The 17,777-nt window shown below is 48.2% G+C and overlaps 1 protein-coding gene across 1 annotated transcript; it reads right to left on the bottom strand.

Moving 5' to 3' along the window:
- Positions 1-3,741: 3,741 nt before the first annotated feature.
- Positions 3,742-16,406, bottom strand: LOC133521017 (uncharacterized). Its single transcript, XM_061855739.1, has 2 exons — positions 16,109-16,406; positions 3,742-7,208 (listed from the first exon to the last, which is right to left on the bottom strand). The coding sequence occupies exon 2, from the start codon at positions 6,193-6,195 to the stop codon at positions 3,742-3,744; it is 2,454 nt and encodes an 817-aa protein (XP_061711723.1). The 5' UTR covers positions 6,196-7,208; positions 16,109-16,406.
- Between the last annotated feature and the right edge of the window lie 1,371 nt (positions 16,407-17,777).

Raw genomic sequence — 17,777 nt, 5'->3', positions numbered from 1 at the left:
TAACCTAACCTAACCTAACCTAACCTAACCTAACCTAACCTAACCTAACCTAACCTAACCTAACCTAACCTAACCTAACCTAACCTAACCTAACCTAACCTAACCTAACCTAACCTAACCTAACCTAACCTAACCTAACCTAACCTAACCTAACCTAACCTAACCTAACCTAACCTAACCTAACCTAACCTAACCTAACCTTTTTTTTTTTTTTTTTTTTTTTTTTCGTTGGAAAAATGCTTTATGCATACCCACACACCCGGGGGAGAACATGTGGGTTATGTGGGACTCTGCAAAAGGCGCCTCTACCCACTAAAAAACCAACGGTATGCCTGCGCGCCGCCAATGGGGCGTGGCCACGGGATCTCTTAAGTACGCAACCGTGACCACGCCGGCGCCGCCCGCCACTACCACATGCGGCGGGCCCTTCTCTTGGGGGGGCTTGAGATGACCTTACCCCTGCCTCCTCAGAAGGCACGTGGGCATACCACGCGCGCCTTCTCTGCGAGGCCTATGTAATGGGCAGCGACGCCCCCGCGCCGCTGCCCAGACCTCTCTAGGTGGGGGGGAGGAGACGGGCATACGCTCTCCTCCGGGCCCCTGCGCGCTTGCGGCGGATCGGGTGGGAGGCTGGGTCGGCCTCCCGTTCCCTCTCCGCTGCCTCCTTCTGCGACATTACATTCTCGCAGAAGGAGAGGACCGCTTTCCACGACCTCTCGTCGGCAACCATAGCCTTAACTACGGCTGGCAAGGAGAGGTCGTCCCCCACCACAGCCACGAGGTCGCGGCGCTGCCCCGCCCAGGCTGGGCATTCCTCCAGGGTATGCTGCGCCGTGTCCTCGGAGCAGCTGCATTGGTGACACTCGGCCGTCACCTCCCGTTTTGCGAACCGGTGCAGGTAGCTCCCAAAACAGCCATGACCCGTGAGCACCTGCACCAATCGGAAGGTTAACGAGCCCCGCTCTCTCTCCAGCCAACCTTGTAGGACCGGCCGGACCGCCTCGACAGTCCTGTGCCCTTCCTCGCGTCCAGCTAATTCTTCCTCCCATTGGAGGACGATGGACTGCCGGACGAGGAGCTTCTGCCTCTCTAATTCCCTGGGCGCAGGATGGTACTCCTGGAGCCGGAGGTCCCTGCGCCACTCGTACAGAGACGCTTGGGCCTCCGCCTCCAGATTCCAAGGAGGCGTTCCTGCTAACAAACACGCCGCATCATATGAGGTGGTGCAATACCCCCGCACGACGCTGATGGCCATCGCCCTCTGTGCCTTCCTCAGCAGGGCGATGTTTTTGGACGCCAGATTCACCGCCCAGATTGGCGCCCCGTACAGGGCCATCGATCGCACCACCCCCATATAAAGACGGCGGCTCGCAAGCTCCGGCCCCCCGATGTTGGGCATCAGCCTCTTCAGTGCAGCCGATGCTGCCATTAGTCGGGGGGTCAGGCGGACAAAGTGCTCGCGGAAGTTCCAGCGGGAATCGAGGACGAGTCCAAGATATTTCATGTTGGACTCTACCTCGATTCGAGTGCCACCAACGACGATGCTGGATCCTGCAGGTGGCGCCTTCCGGGCAGCGTGGAAGCAGAGCGCCTCAGACTTGTGCAGCGCCACCTCCAGACCCAGCATCGTTATGCGTCTCACCACCTGTGCTACCGTCACGGTGGCGAGGCGTGCCGCTTCCCGGTACGAGTCCCCCCGGGACGTGACCAGCGTGTCATCTGCGTAGCAAGTCACGCTTGACCCCGGGAGAAGCTCCCCCCGCAGCACCCAGTCGTACCCAATGTTCCACAGGAGCGGCCCTAAGACCGAGCCCTGTGGAACACCGCACGATGTCTCCCACCTTGTCAGCCCGCCGCCCCGGACCGGATACTCCACACACCGCTCCGAAAGGTAGGCCCCAACTATTTGGCACAGATAGGGGGGCACCTTGTGGTATTTCAGTGCCTCCCTAATGCACGACCACGGCAGGGTGTTAAAGGCATTGGCGATATCCAAGGACACCGCCAGGAGGACCCCACCGTGGTCAACCGCCTCATCCGAGAGGGCTTTGATGCGCGCGACCGCATCTACGGTCGACCTACCCTCTCGGAATCCAAACTGGTATTCGGACAGGTCAGGTCCTACTCCCCGGAGGTGCTTGACGAGGCGGCAGCAGATGATACGCTCGAAGAGCTTGTCAGCCTCGTTGAGCAACACAATCGGTCGGTAGGCTGATGGAGAGTCTGCGGGACGCCCATCTTTTTTAAGGAGGACGAGCCGGCCCGTTTTCCAGATGGTCGGAAAACGGCCGGACTGTAGACAGGCGTCCAGCAGCCCGCGGAATCTCTCCCCCAGGGCCCGCAGCGCCAGAGCCAGGACGCGTCCCGGGATCCCATCTGGACCCGGTGCCGTGTTTTTAGCTTTCAGCTTCATCACGGCTGCGTCTAGCTCTGCCTCCGTTACCGGAGGCACCCCGACTTCCGCAACCTCATACCCTACGAGCTGATGGGAAGGTGGCATTGCTGGAGGCTGGTGTTCCGGTCTGTTCGGGAACAAGTTGGAAACAACCCCCTCCAGCAGTCGAGGCTCGAGACTCTCCGTCAAGGGGGGGGCCCAGGGGCGTAGTTTGCCCCTGACCGCCTTGTACGGCCTCCCCCATGGATCTCGGTTTAGCGTCTCGAGAAGCTCCGCTCTGGCGCTCGCCTTCGCCTCGCAGATGGAGAGCTGCAACGCCTTGACCGCCTCTCTATAGGCGCTGTACAGCTGCGTCTCCTCTTCAACGTCTCGGGTCTGCCTTCGTCGGCGGGACCGTGTGTACTGACGTCTCGCCCTGTTGGAGCGGTTTCGAAGCTCTTCGATTTCTCGGGACCACCAGTACACTTGACGCTTCGGAGGGCGTTGCTTGGCTCGTGACATGCCTGCGTCACAGATCTGTGTCATGGCTTCTTGGAAGCAGGCTGCCTCCTCCTCGACCTCCACAGGCCCGGAATATGTTGCCCAGGCTTGGACGAGGGACGCTATCTCCACCGCTTCACGATCTAGGCTGTTCAGGGCCCATCGAGGGGAAGAGGTCGCAGCACGACCATCCGGACGACGATCCGTGCCCGTCGTACCTCCGGAGGACGTGGAAACATCAAACCGGATGTACAAATGGTCTGATAATGTCTCCACTGTCTCTAGTACTCTCCAGTCACGGACACGGGTCGCGAGTGCCGGGGTCGCGAACGTGACGTCCACAATGGACTCTCCCTGCCAGCGTACGCAGGTGCTGGCCGACCCTCGGTTCAGAACCGACATGCCGGTCATCGTCGCCCACTCCTCCAGAAGGTCTCCACGAATCTCTGTCGCGGGACAGCCCCAAGCCGTGGATTTGGCATTGAAGTCTCCCGCGACAACTATCTGGCGCGGTTGGATCTGCCCAACAAGAGCCGCTAGATGGCCGAGTAAGGCTTCGAACTCGGGGACTGTTCCGTTGGGGGAGAAATATACCCCGATCAGGACGATTTCACCCCAGAGGACAGCCACATAGCCTTGACCCCTTGCCAAGGTGGAAGGGGGCGGTATGCCCTCTGCCCCCGCCTTTGTTATAATGGCCACCACGCCATTCAAGTCCGCAGCCCAGTTATGCCTAGGAGGGACATAGTACGGCTCGGCGACCACGGCGGCATCTATCGACCACTGCGCCATGGACTGCAGCAGGAGATCTTGAGCCCCGGTGCAGTGGTTTATGTTCGCCTGGAGGACTCGATTAACTGACTCTGTCATTTTGGAGTGTTGTTAATCGGGCCCTCTTCTACAGCCGGAGGCTTTGACGCTCCAGGGGTGTCTGGTTTGCCGGACTCCTTCCGGAACACGCGTTTCGGGGCTTTGGCCCCCGTCGTGCAGGTACTGCTGCCGGCACTGTGGTCGGCAGGTTTACTCGCTGCAGCGCACAGAGTGCAGCGAGGTGCAGCGGTGCAGTCCCTGGCCAGGTGGCCGGATTTACCGCAGCGGTAGCATTGGTCGCTGCGGTCGATTTCTGAGGTGCACCCCTTCCTAACATGGCCAGGCAGCAGGCAGCGGTAGCACCTCAGGGGACGAGACTCCAGTAGCTTCACGTTAGCCGAAGCCCAGCCGACCAGAAGTCGCCCCTCCGCGACTTTCTTGGCTACTGCTACGGGGCAGCGAACCCACGCTGTACCCAGGCCTGTTGGCGTGCGGGAGATCCGGCCAACACTCACTGCCTCTAGGGCACACCCTCCACCTTTCGCAACGGCAGCGGCGAGCTCGTCCTCTGAGACCGAGTCATCCAGGCCGGAAATGCGCATCTCCGCGCATTTTACTGGCCTAGCTATCCGGACGTCGGCCTCATTCAGCGTCTCCCTCAGCTTGGCAGCAAGGGAGTCTGCTTTGTCGCCGCTGGTGGTGGCTGGGCCTGGGATCTCCAGGATTGCTGCCCCTGTCACTGCCCTACGGAACCTCAGACCGTTGATCCCGAGCCCGTCCAGGGAGATTTTGGACTTGGCCTCCCTAATCACCGTTTTATAGGTGACGCCCCTCTCTTCTGCTCCCATCTGAAGGGTGAGGACTACGGCTGCTGACCGCGGGACGCGCAATTTCGCCTTGTCCTTATTGCGATCCTTCCCTCCTTGTGCTTTCCGCGGTGCCGCCGGCTTTTGCGCCGTCGCAGTCGTCGCTGCTCCAGCGGCAGTCTTCTTTTTGTTCTTCTTACCCCGCTTGACCACAGTCGTCCAACCCTCTTCAGAGGCAGACCGAGGCTGCTGGACTTGGGAAGCGGGGCCAGGATCACTTGTAGGAGGCTTTTTGAGCCCCTCCTTCTTTTTCTTCTTCTTCGCGGTCCGCTTCGCACCCGGTGGGTTGGTAGGAGCTGGGGTGCGACCGCGGGGGGAGCTTCCTGCTTTGGAAGGCGTGGGACCAGTCGACGCCTGGGTAGGTTGCTGTGGAAGCAGTCTCTCCTCCAAGGCGCTCAACCTTGCACCCATCATGGCACTCACCTTGGCCACAATGTTGCGCTCTAAGTCGCCTTGCTCCCGAGCAGGTGATGTTGCCGTCTCTTGGCGCGTCCCTTCGCGGCGCTGCCCAAGGCTAGCACGCAGGTCGCCCATTTCCTTACGGAGCTCGGCCATTTCCGCCTTAAGTCGAGCGTTTTCGGCGGCAAGCCTCCTCGTCTCATCGGAGACAGTCCGGCCCCTCAACTCGCCGACTGCTTCCCGGATCGCGACCACCGCCTCCTTCAGGACACGTTGGTACGTGCCCTTTAGGTTTTTGGACTTGGAGGCCACTTCCTTGATAAGCCCCAGACTGTCACGCACCTGCTGGTTCAGGGCCAGGGCTGTGCGGTTTTCCTCGTCGTCTGACCCGCTTGTAGTCCCAAACGATTCCGGACGGCGGGCAAGCCGTCTTAGCGTCACTTTTTTGGACGCGGCCCTAAGGTCCTCTTCGGCCTGCAGCTCGCGCTCCTGTTGCTCCAGCTCCAGGAGCTCAGCCTTCTCCTTGGCCAGCCCTGCGTGGCGTGTTGTGGTTGGTAGGCGGCCTCTTCCTCGCTTGGAAGGTCCAGAGGCGGACTTTCTTCGCTCCGCAAGATCAGAAGCCTCGCCGCTCTGCGATGCTCCCGTGTCGCTACCGCTACTTCGCTGCCTCTTCCGTCCTTCGGCAGTTAGCGAAGCGTCGGATTCGGCGGTTTCCCCATCGGTTTGCACCGGAGAGAAGAATACTTCGGGCCCAGGGAGGCCACCCGCGTCTATTCTCCTGGGGGAGAAGAACTCCTCCCTGCCAAGAGAGGAGACCCTTTCTGCGAGGCGTTCTATTCGCACTACGGCTTTACGTCTCTCACCGAGCACCCTTGCTGGTCCGGGTGGGGAGCGTACAGAATCCACCGCCAGCTCTGGAGGCACGTCTTCAACATGGCGCACAAAGCGCCCCTGGGCATCTCTTTGAGACTTAAGTCCATCTTTAGGGGGCCTCGTGGAGGCTTCTGCCTCTGCCGGACCACTGTGCTCCCCATCACCTCCTCCCTGCAGCCTCAAAACCAAATCACTCTGCAAATCGGTGTCCATGAAGTCTTTGCCAGTGTCGTCGTTTCGGAGTCTCGAGTGGTTTGCCCCCCCAGAATACGGAAGGCGGCATGTCGCCACAGCACGGGCGCTTACCCGTCCTGTGGCGACATGGAGGATTGGAACCTCCTGGGGTAGTTCTCCATTTTCGTTTCCACTCATTTTGTTTGCTATTTTTAAGGAGGTATGCCCCTCCCTGACGCTTGTGACTGGGCTCCCCCCAGCCACGCATCCCGTCGGCACGTCAGACACACCTTGGGATTGGGGTGATTTTTATAGTGGTTTTCTTCCACGTGCTCCTCCCCCCGCCAGAGGAAATTACTAGCGGGTTCCATCGGCGTCCCGACAGGGACCTTGCGTCTCGCACTGTGCCCTCTGCTACTCAGAGGGACACGCGGAGCCGCCCGCATCTGGCCCTTCATTCCAGGCCTGTGCGATGTGAGGAGCATTATTCAGCATAGCCCCGGGGAACACTAGCACAGCTACGCAGACATTTCTCAAGGTATCAATCGAGGAGCCGCTCTACGGGCGAAGATCCGGGATATGTCCCCCCGCAGCCGCCATTGGAGGCCGAAGGTCCCCCAGACGCGCCACCAATACGCGCGGCATCCGATGCGCGAGCCTCCCGATTCGCTAACACCACCGACCCGCCCGGAGAAATGGATCTGCTCTTGGGTTTCACAGAAGCCCAATGCACAATCCTTCCAGACAGCTAGGCAATGTCAGACAAGCAGAAGGCTCCCCAATCCGGCAACCTCACACATCCATGCCGCGTCAGAGGCCCCCCCAGCCCCCTCCAGCGCCTACGGGAGGAGGGTCCCCGGAAGTTCGCGCGCAAAACAGCGACCCGATTGACACCCCACATCGCTCCCATGTCTCCTCCTCACTGCTCATCCACTGCGCCGTCTGCTTGTTCAGAAGGACGCGTGGAGAGCCGTTCTCGGGCAGAAAGCCCCCCAATTCCCCCCCGGTGTTTGGTTCGCGGGACTACGTCCTACCCCGGCTCGACGACGAGACGGGGCATTCCCCTATCCACCACCTGGGGACGCGCCACGTCGGGGTTCACCTCCCCGCCCACTCGGACACCCGAGCAGGTCCGTGGAACCTAACCTAACCTAACCTAACCTAACCTAACCTAACCTAACCTAACCTAACCTAACCTAACCTAACCTAACCTAACCCGCCGTGTGGTGCCGGCGTTTAGAATAGCACCACCCCATCTCGTCCCGTGGGTGTCGTAAGAGGCGACTAAGGGATAAGCAACGGACGGGCAGCAGCGTCCGTTGAATAGTGTTACCAACACCTACTGCGGTCCAATTCGCGAAAACAACTCAAAAACCCCAATTTCAACCCCCAACAAACAAATCAAACCCCATCATCTTCAACCCGCCGTGTGGTGCCGGCGTTTAGAATAGCACCACCCCATCTCGTCCCGTGGGTGTCGTAGAAGGCGACTAAGGGAAAACCGGTGGACGGGCAGCAGCGTCCATCGAGTGCCTTTATCTATCTTTACTGCGGTCCCTCCAACCACAACCAATCTCACCAATCTAAAAACAACTATTCTCTATCCAACAATCAAACCAAACCAAAATTCCAATCCAACCAAACCAAACGAAATTCCACAATCATTATAACAACACTACTTACACCAACAAAAATCTAAAACAAATCGCAACATCTAACTGAACCTAACAAAAATCAACCAGGAACCATGGCCGCCCGTATTTAACGCGGGGACTATGGTTCCATCTAAAATCACAACAACAACGCCGGGTCTTTAACTCGAGCATCACCATTTTCTGACTGATGGTGATGCCGGACTCGGCATCGCATAAATCACACCAGCCTTTTCACAAACGTCACTACGGGCACAGGGTCGCCCGTATCCCTAGCGAGGGCCCTGTGTCTTCAACTGACACATCAAACCTTACAAAAAAAAAAAAAAAAAAAAAACCTAACCTAACCTAACCTAACCTAACCTAACCTAACCTAACCTAACCTAACCTAACCTAACCTAACCTAACCTAACCTAACCTAACCTAACCTAACCTAACCTAACCTAACCTAACCTAACCTAACCTAACCTAACCTAACCTAACCTAACCTAACCTAACCTAACCTAACCTAACCTAACCTAACCTAACCTAACCTAACCTAACCTAACCTAACCTAACCTAACCTAACCTAACCTAACCTAACCTAACCTAACCTAAATGTCAAAATGTCAAAATGTCAGTAACCTAACCTAACCTAACCTAACTGTGAAACTGTCAGATTGTCAGATTGTCAAAATGTCATTTTGTGTCAAAAACTGTCAAAATGTCATTTTGGGTCAAAAACTGTCAAAATGTCATTTTGGGTCAAAAACTGTCAAAATGTCAATTTGTGTCAAAAACTGTCAAAATGTCATTTTGGGTCAAAAACTGTCAAAATGTCATTTTGTGTCAAAAACTGTCAAAATGTCATTTTTTGTCAAAAACTGTCAAAATGACATTTTGGGTCAAAAACTGTCAAAATGTCATTTTGTGTCAAAAACTGTCAAAATGACATTTTGGGTCAAAAACTGTCAAAATGTCATTTTGTGTCAAAAACTGTCAAAATTACATTTTGGGTCAAAAACTGTCAAAATGTCATTTAGGGTCAAAAACTGTCAAAATGTCATTTTGTGTCAAAAACTGTCAAAATGACATTTTGGGTCAAAAACTGTCAAAATGACATTTTGGGTCAAAAACTGTCAAAATGTCATTTTGGGTCAAAAACTGTCAAAATGTCAATTTGTGTCAAAAACTGTCAAAATGTCATTTTGGGTCAAAAACTGTCAAAATGTCATTTTGTGTCAAAAACTGTCAAAATGTCATTTTTTGTCAAAAACTGTCAAAATGACATTTTGGGTCAAAAACTGTCAAAATGTCATTTTGTGTCAAAAACTGTCAAAATGACATTTTGGGTCAAAAACTGTCAAAATGTCATTTTGTGTCAAAAACTGTCAAAATTACATTTTGGGTCAAAAACTGTCAAAATGTCAATTTGTGTCAAAAACTGTCAAAATGTCATTTTGTGTCAAAAACTGTCAAAATGTCATTTTTTGTCAAAAACTGTCAAAATGACATTTTGGGTCAAAAACTGTCAAAATGTCATTTTGTGTCAAAAACTGTCAAAATGACATTTTGGGTCAAAAACTGTCAAAATGTCATTTTGTGTCAAAAACTGTCAAAATGACATTTTGGGTCAAAAACTGTCAAAATGTCATTTAGGGTCAAAAACTGTCAAAATGTCATTTTGTGTCAAAAACTGTCAAAATGACATTTTGGGTCAAAAACTGTCAAAATGTCATTTTGTGTCAAAAACTGTCAAAATGACATTTTGGGTTAAAAACTGTCAAAATGTCATTTTGTGTCAAAAACTGTCAAAATGTCATTTTGTGTCAAAAATGCCATGTCACTATGTACCTAATATGAACATACAAACTAAAAACTCACCCATAATTACGTAAAATCGAATTTCTATGAAAAAAGGGTCAAGTGTGAGTCGGATTTCACTATTTCCATACAAATAATTCAACGACGCCGCATAAACAGGAATAGCAATGTTTTATGAAATCTCGCAAATTTAGGACGCTATATCTCGGAAACGGTAAGAGATAGAGCAAAATGGACTTCAGATTCGGGCAGTCAGATATTACATTAGTAATATCGAAATTTATACAATTGTATAGATAGAATTTTTTTCAGAATTTTTGGACAACTTTTTTTTTCAAAAAAAATTGCGAAAATAATCTAACCCGGGTCTAAAATCTTTATTTATTAACCGATTTTCTTGAAAAAAGTGTCATTCGATGCAGAATTAGAGAAATTTTGGGGTAGCTAGGAAACCAAGTGCCTAAATATAATACATTTTTCGCAAAAAACAAAAAACTGAAAATTTTCAAAAAAAATGTATGGGAGGTCCCAGACCCAGGGCGATTCTGAGCAAGCGCGAAATACTATAGAAAGATAAGGTCAAAAAAAGCCCCTATACCAAATTTGAACAAAATCTACCGAGAATCAACCCTATAACGGTAACGCGGGAGCACCGCGATCGACGTAATCGACGTAATTATCATTGCAAAATTGAAATTTTTCCTAGCCAACTTTTCCATAGTTTTTTGTTTGTATAGTACTTATAGTCCCTAAAAAATAGTATTAAAGTTATTTCTGTAAACGTGTGATGCTTACTTTTTGTGTAAAATAGTTTTGAAATTTTCACCATAACCGAGTTTACTGTGAACCTGTCAGTATGTCAGAATGTCAGATTGTCAGCATGTCAAAGTGTCATTGTCAGTCAATATCTGTCAAAATGTCATTTTGTGTCAAAAACTGTCAAAATGACATTTTTGGTCAAAAACTGTCAAAATGTCATTTTTGGTCAAAAACTGTCAAAATGTCATTTTGTGTCAAAAACTGTCAAAATGTCATTTAGTGTCAAAAACTGTCAAAATGTCATTCTGGGTCAAAAACTGTCAAAAAGTCATTTTGTGTCAAAAACTCAAAATGTCAGTGTCAAAAACTGTCAAAATGTCATTTTGTGTCAAAAACTGTCAAAATGTCATTTTGGGTCAAAAGATGTCAAAATGTCATTTTGTGTCAAAAACTGTCAAAATGACATTTTGGGTCAAAAACTGTCAAAATGTCATTTTGTGTCAAAAACTGTCAAAATGTCATTTTGGGTCAAAAACTGTCAAAATGTCATTTTGTGTCAAAAACTGTCAAAATGTCATTTTGGGTCAAAAACTGTCAAAATGTCATTTTGGGTCAATAACTGTCAAAATATCATTTTGTGTAAAAAACTGTCAAAATGACATTTTGGGTCAAAAACTGTCAAAATTACATTTTGGGTGAAAAACTGTCAAAATGTCATTTTAGAACAAAATCTGTCAAAATGACAATTTTGTCAAAATCTGTCAATTTGCACTTGGCCATGTCATCTCATACAATAATTGACTATTTTTCTAAGCATGAACCAATTCTGGCAAAAAACTGTCAATATTTTCAATCTTGCCCCAATCACTTTAATTGCACTTGATCATATCATCTTATACTCAAAAATAACTTTATTTCAATATAAATCTCAAAAACTATCAAAATGATAGTTTTGATAAAATTTGTCAATTTGCACTTGGTCATGTCATCTTATACAGCTGTATAGCTATTCCAAGTAAACATTTTTGTTAAAAAAGTCAAATTTCGAGATTTTTACATAAACTGTCAAAATACATCAACTATGACACTTTTGGTCAAAAATACTTAACAATGACAATTTCTATTTAACTATGACAAAATGTGAAACTTTTTCTCAAAAACTGTCAAATTTGACAGTTTGACAGATCATGTCAATATAGACTATGCCATGTCACTATGTACCAAATATGAACATACAAACTCTAAAAACTCACCCATAATTACATAAAATCCAATTTCTATGAAAAAAGGGTCAAGTGTGAGTCGGATTTCACTATTTCCATACAAATAATTCAACGACGCCGCATAAACAGGAATAGCAATGTTTTAAGAAATTTCGCAACTTTAGGACGCTATATCTCGGAAACGGTAAGAGATAGAGCAAAATGGACTTCAGATTCGAGCAATCAGATATTACGTTAGTAATATCAGAATTTAAGCAAATCTATAAATAGAATTTTTTTCAGAATTTTTGGACAACTTTTTTTTTCAAAAAAATGTGCGAAAATAATCTAACCCGGGTCTAAAATCTTTATTTATTAACCGATTTTCTTGAAAAAAGTGTCATTCGATGCAGAATTAGAGAAATTTTGGGGTAGCTAGGAAACCAAGTGCCTAAATATAATAGATTTTTCGCAAAAAACAAAAAACTGAAAATTTTCAAAAAAAATGTATGGGAGGTCCCAGACCCAGGGCGATTCTGAGCAAGCGCGAAATACCATAGAAAGATAAGGTCAAAAAAAGCCCCTGTACCAAATTTGAACAAAATCTACCGAGAATCAACCCTATAACCTAACCTAACCTAACCTAACCTAACCTAACCTAACCTAACCTAACCTAACCTAACCTAACCTAACCTAACCTAACCTAACCTAACCTAACCTAACCTAACCTAACCTAACCTAACCTAACCTAACCTAACCTAACCTAACCTAACCTAACCTAACCTAACCTAACCTAACCTAACCTAACCTAACCTAACCTAACCTAACCTAACCTAACCTAACCTAACCTAACCTAACCTAACCAAGCCTTTCGCAAACATACTAAATATAACCGCATTACCCTCATTTTCGGAACATATGATCTTGCAATTTTTCCCCATCTTTTGAGCCTATCCCGACCTCCGGGACTCTTCTAGTTCCGGAGATATTCCCATTTTCCTCTTTTTCAGACAATCCTCAAAAATCTTTAACTTTTAAAAATTCATATCTTCTCTCCTAACTGTCCGTTCTTCTTCTTTTTGGTGTCTATTGTTTCCTCTTAATTGCTTCTTTATAGTTCTTCATAGTTTTTGCACATTTGGATAACTTTTTCTTGGAAAATTTTCAAAAGTCACTTTTTGCCTTTAAAAAATTTCGTATTAAAAATTTATAGTTTTAAACTGGTCGCATCTACTTTACTTCTGACAACTGTTTCTCATAGTGCTCTCATAGCGCTATCATTTCATATATTTGGTCTATCTTACGATTGATTCATTGACTTGGATTTGCACATTTTAGTTTTAAAATTTCTAATATTTTTGCTAATTCTGTATATAAAACTATATTTAAGGTTGATTTCGATTTTAAATTGCTACAAATTGTATTGTTAATTTAATCTTTTAATAATTGCTCAAAAATTTTTGCCTTAACCCAAATATAAAAATTCGTGTTCATAATGAGTGCAGAAAACTTGAATATACTTGACCTCGATGTTGTGCGACTCGAGAATCTGTATTCCACACCGCAGGGCACATCGGCCCAGCGAGACCAAGCAGTGGAAGCGTTGCCAGCACGCAACGCCAACAATCATCCCATCATGGATTATCTCGAGGAGTTCAACGGCGACCTGGAGCATGAAATGAAGCAGATCTTTGAGAACATCGAAACTTCAAAAACTCACAAAAGTGTCACCGTCGAAAATAAACGTTGCATAAAGGTCGCCGCTCAGAATGCCATGGCTATCTTCAAAGTCTATACAAAGGAAATCCATGGCATCCTGAGAAAAGAGGCACTTCCACCCGCTAATATCAAGACAATGGGTGTTCAAACCGACCCTGACGACGGATTACAGGACCGAGCACGGGACGTTGTCGAGTCGGTTCAATTGCAGCTAAACCAGATTCGCGAGGAGCAGAGAGCCCTTAGCGAACTGGTCCAAAACACCATCAGCGGAGCAGAGTTGGGCTGCACCGCTGAACCTGGACGCCCAACTTACAGCGAACAGCTTAAGAAACCTGCTGCCTCTAAACCCAAATCTCATCCCGCGCTCGTCGCGACGATCGAGAACGCAAATACAACTGCTGATGCGATGGGCACATTACGAACCAAAATCTCCTTTAAAAATGAAAACTTCGCCCCAACCAAAATAAAACCGCTCACGAACTCTAAGATAAGAATAGAATTTGACACTGAAGACCAAAGGAACACAACACTACACAAACTCAATACTGCAAAGATCAAAGCGGAGCCTGCCAGGACCCTATCACCGATGGTAATTCTGAAGGGGATCTATAAGGAGACCTTGAAGGATGAACTTTCACAGATCATACTCTTACAGAACCCATCGGTGAAGGCCACCCTCGGCGAAGGAGAAACGCTACAATTATCCTTCGTAACAAACAACAGAAACAACAATTTGTACAACGCGGTCTTCAGATGTCAACCCACCACATGGAGAGCCATAATGGAACTCGGCCGGCTCAATATTGAGCACCAGCGGGTGCAAGTCTCAGAGCAATCTCCATTTAAACAGTGCCTAAACTGTCTTCAGTTTGGGCACACTCGTGTCCATTGTAAGGCAGTGGTAAAACCCTGCTCACACTGCGCAGACAAAACCCATTCATATAAGAACTGCCCTAACAAATCAGATAAACCAAAATGCTTTAACTGCCAATCTCATAATGCTAAATACAATACCAAACACGATATAAACCATACAGCAATAGACCAAAAATGCCCCAGATTAACTGCAGCCAAAATCAATATAGACAACCGAGTTCAATACGTATAATAAATAACTAACATTAAAACAGCGTCACTTGGTTATTACCAATAGTAACATAGTAATCTTCTTTTCAATTTCATCATTGTAATAACTTGTAACTTGTTTAAAATTCATTGGAATATAATTTGTAATATAAAAGTAATGTGAATGAGTCTCTCGTTAAATTTATGTGTATCTAAGATCTTATCATATGATTCCGACATTATAAAGAATTTAATTATGTAAACTGAAAAATCAACATTCTCCTATGGTCATATGGCCGCCCGTATCTATGCGGGGACCATATGTCCACCTACATAGTCACTAAATCAAAATCAGATTTTTAAACCGTACATCTCTATCTACCAAAGATTTTGATGTCAAATCTGAAATCGAACAAACATAAAAACATTTCGCAAATGTCACCGCGGGCACGGGGTCGCCCGTATCAATAGCGAGGGCCCCGTGTCTACAACTGACACGGATAAACCTTAAAAAAAAAAAAAAAAAAAAAAAAAACCTAACCTAACCTAACCTAACCTTTCCATATGGAAAGGTGAGCGCGAAGACAAAGCCATAAAAATCACCTTAGCCAACTACTGCACCGTGTATCAGGCCGAACTCCTGGCAATACACAGGGCAACCGAGGAGATAAAGAGGAGGGGTGAAGCGAGCTTCGGCATCTTCAGCGACTCGAGAGCTGCTCTCGAGACGCTGACGAACCGAGGCTCGCTCCACCGCCTGGCCCTAGAGGCGAGACGCAATCTCCAAGCTGCTTCTGACCAGGGCAAGAATATTCTCTTGTTCTGGGTCAAGGCACACGCAGGACTCGCGGGCAACGAGCGGGCGGACGAGCTGGCGAAAATAGCAGCACTTTCGTCGCGGAGGAAGGCGGACTACGACCGGTGCCCCATCTCATTCGCCAAGCGCTTCATACGTGAAGAGACGCTTGGCGAATGGGCTGAGCGATACGCGGCGGGTTCGACGGCCTCCGTGACGAAGGTGTTCTTCCCGGATGCGGTAGCCGCATACCGGCTTGTCAGGAAGATCCAGCCGACGGGTACAGTGACGCAAATAATGACAGGGCATGGTGGGTTCTCCTCGTACTTGCACAGGTTCAAGCTCAAGGACAACCCATCATGCATCTGCGAGCCAGATAAAGAGGAGACAGTAGAACACCTTCTGATGGAATGCCCTGTGCATGAATACGCGCGCATCGAGTGTGAAGTCAAGATGGGAATAGAGATACGGAGGGAAACAATATGTAATATAATGAAAAGCAAAAAGGAGAGAGACATATTTTTAGAATTTTGTATAGAGATAGTTAAAGTTGTAAGAAATAGAAATAAGTAAACAATATTATGTACTCACATATATCTGGTGTATATATTAGGAGATACATAAATTAAAACTGTAAATTAAATATAGCAAATAAAAACTGTAATATAATATAAACAAGTGTATTAGAATTAAGATAAATGTAAAAGAAACCAGCAATAATAAATGTAAATAAAATCTCTGACTTAACCCATGTCAGAGGACCATACCTCCCCCTTGATCCCAGAAGATCCCAGAAATAAATAAAGTAGCCCAATTAGCATAAGGAAACAGATAGACGGCAGTCCCAGCCGTGAACAGAATGAAAGATGATGAAAGAAAGAAAGAAACGTATGAAGAATAAAAGTGCGAGAAGCAAAATAGCGAGAACTGGAATGAATGCGAAACTTAATAAAATAGGCTCCGATCCATGTGGAGGTAGTTAGCAAAAAAAAAAAAAAAAAAAAAAAAAAAAAAAAAAAAAAAAAAAAAAAAAAAAAAAAAAAAAAAAAAAAAAAAAAAAAAAAAAAAAAAAAAAAAAAAACCTAACCTAACCTAACCTAACCTAACCTAACCTAACCCGCCGTGTGGTGCCGGCGTTAGAATAGCACCACCCCATCTCGTCCCGTGGGTGTCGTAAAAGGCGACTAAGGGAAAACCGGCGGACGGGCAGCAGCGTCCGTTGAGTGCCTTTATCTTTCTATCTTTACTGCGGTCCCTCCAACCACAACCAATTACAACAATCTAAAAATCAACTACCTAACCAAACCAAAAATTCCAAGCAAACCAAACCAAACTAAAATCAATCACAAATTATACTTCTAACCATTTATAAATAACTAATCACTAATCTCAAACATATTGCTATTCCCTAATCTCAAACATATCGCATCAAATATCAACCTGGGCCCATGGCCGCCCGTGCCCAATGCGGGGACCATGGGTCCATCTTAAATCATACCAACAACGCCGGGTCTTCAAGTCGAGCATCACCATTGTTTCGACTGATGGTGATGCCGGACCCGGCATCGCATAAAACATAAAAACCCGTTCGCAAACGTCACCTCGGGCACAGGGTCGCCCGTATCCTTAGCGAGGGCCCTGTGTCTACAACTGACACTTAAAAACTTACAAAAAAAAAAAAAAAAAAAAAAAAAACCTAACCTAACCTAACCTAACCTAACCTAACCTTTTTTTTTTTTTTTTTTTTTTGTTGACGCAGGGGTAAATGCCTTTACGCATCTCACCCCCGGGCTGGGGAAGCCCATTGGGGGGTGGTATGTGGGACTCGCTCCCCCACAACTCCCTCTGCTAATCAGAGGGAGGGGAGGAGAATACCCACTAACATCCCCTGCGGCGTCACCCGCGTCGCCGTTAGGGGGGCGTCATGGGATCGCTTGTGGCATTCCATCCGCGACGCCCCCCGGCAGCCCGACCGACCAGTCGGGCACCCGCACCCATGAGGAAGAGAGTCATGACGCTTGACTCTCTTCCCAGTCGAGTAGAGCCGACCCGCGTGGGCCCCCAACCCACTGGCTCTAAGGAGGGGAGGGACTAGCTGTTAGCGATGATATATCGCCTGTGTCTCCCCCCTCTCCGCCTGCGCCGTTGCGGTGGCGCATCAGCGCTGTCTTCGCGCTCTCGTTCGGCGGCCTCCTTCTGCGAGATGACATTCTCGCAGAAGGTGGCCATTGCTCGCCAGTTGCTGTCGCTGCACAGCATAGCAGCTACAATGCTGTGCAGCGAAAAGTCGTCGGTCCCGAGGACCACACCCAAGTCCGCCCTCTCTCTATCCCAGCGACAGCATTCTTGAAGGGTATGCTGGGCCGTGTCGTCATCTGCTCCGCATTCGTGGCACTGGGGCCCCAATTCCCGCCCAATTTTGTGCAGGTAATGCCCGAAACAGCCGTGTCCGGACATTACCTGCGCCAGCCTAAATGTTAGGGCCCCGTGCTTCCGGCCCAACCATTCCTCCATGTTAGGGAGGATAGCACCTATGGTACATGTCCCATAGGGGCTTTCCTCCAGCGCGTCCTTCCACCTTTCCCGGAGCCTGTCTAGGGCCCTACGCTCCGCCCTTTCCATCTCTTCCGGGTCCGGCAATTCCCCCCTATCCCTCGCCTCAGTCCTCATCTGGTGCCTCTCAGACAGCACCCGAGCATCTAGCTCCCACGGCGGGGTGCTGGCCAGGAGGCACGCCGCAGCTTGAGAGGTCGTGCAGTAGGCTCTAGCGGCGCGCTGTGC

The sequence above is a fragment of the Cydia pomonella genome, chromosome 9 (assembly GCF_033807575.1).
Source record: "Cydia pomonella isolate Wapato2018A chromosome 9, ilCydPomo1, whole genome shotgun sequence".
Lineage (NCBI taxonomy): Eukaryota > Metazoa > Arthropoda > Insecta > Lepidoptera > Tortricidae > Cydia > Cydia pomonella.
The sequence above is the reverse complement of the archived record's forward strand: the minus strand, read 5'-3'. Positions and strand labels throughout refer to the sequence as shown.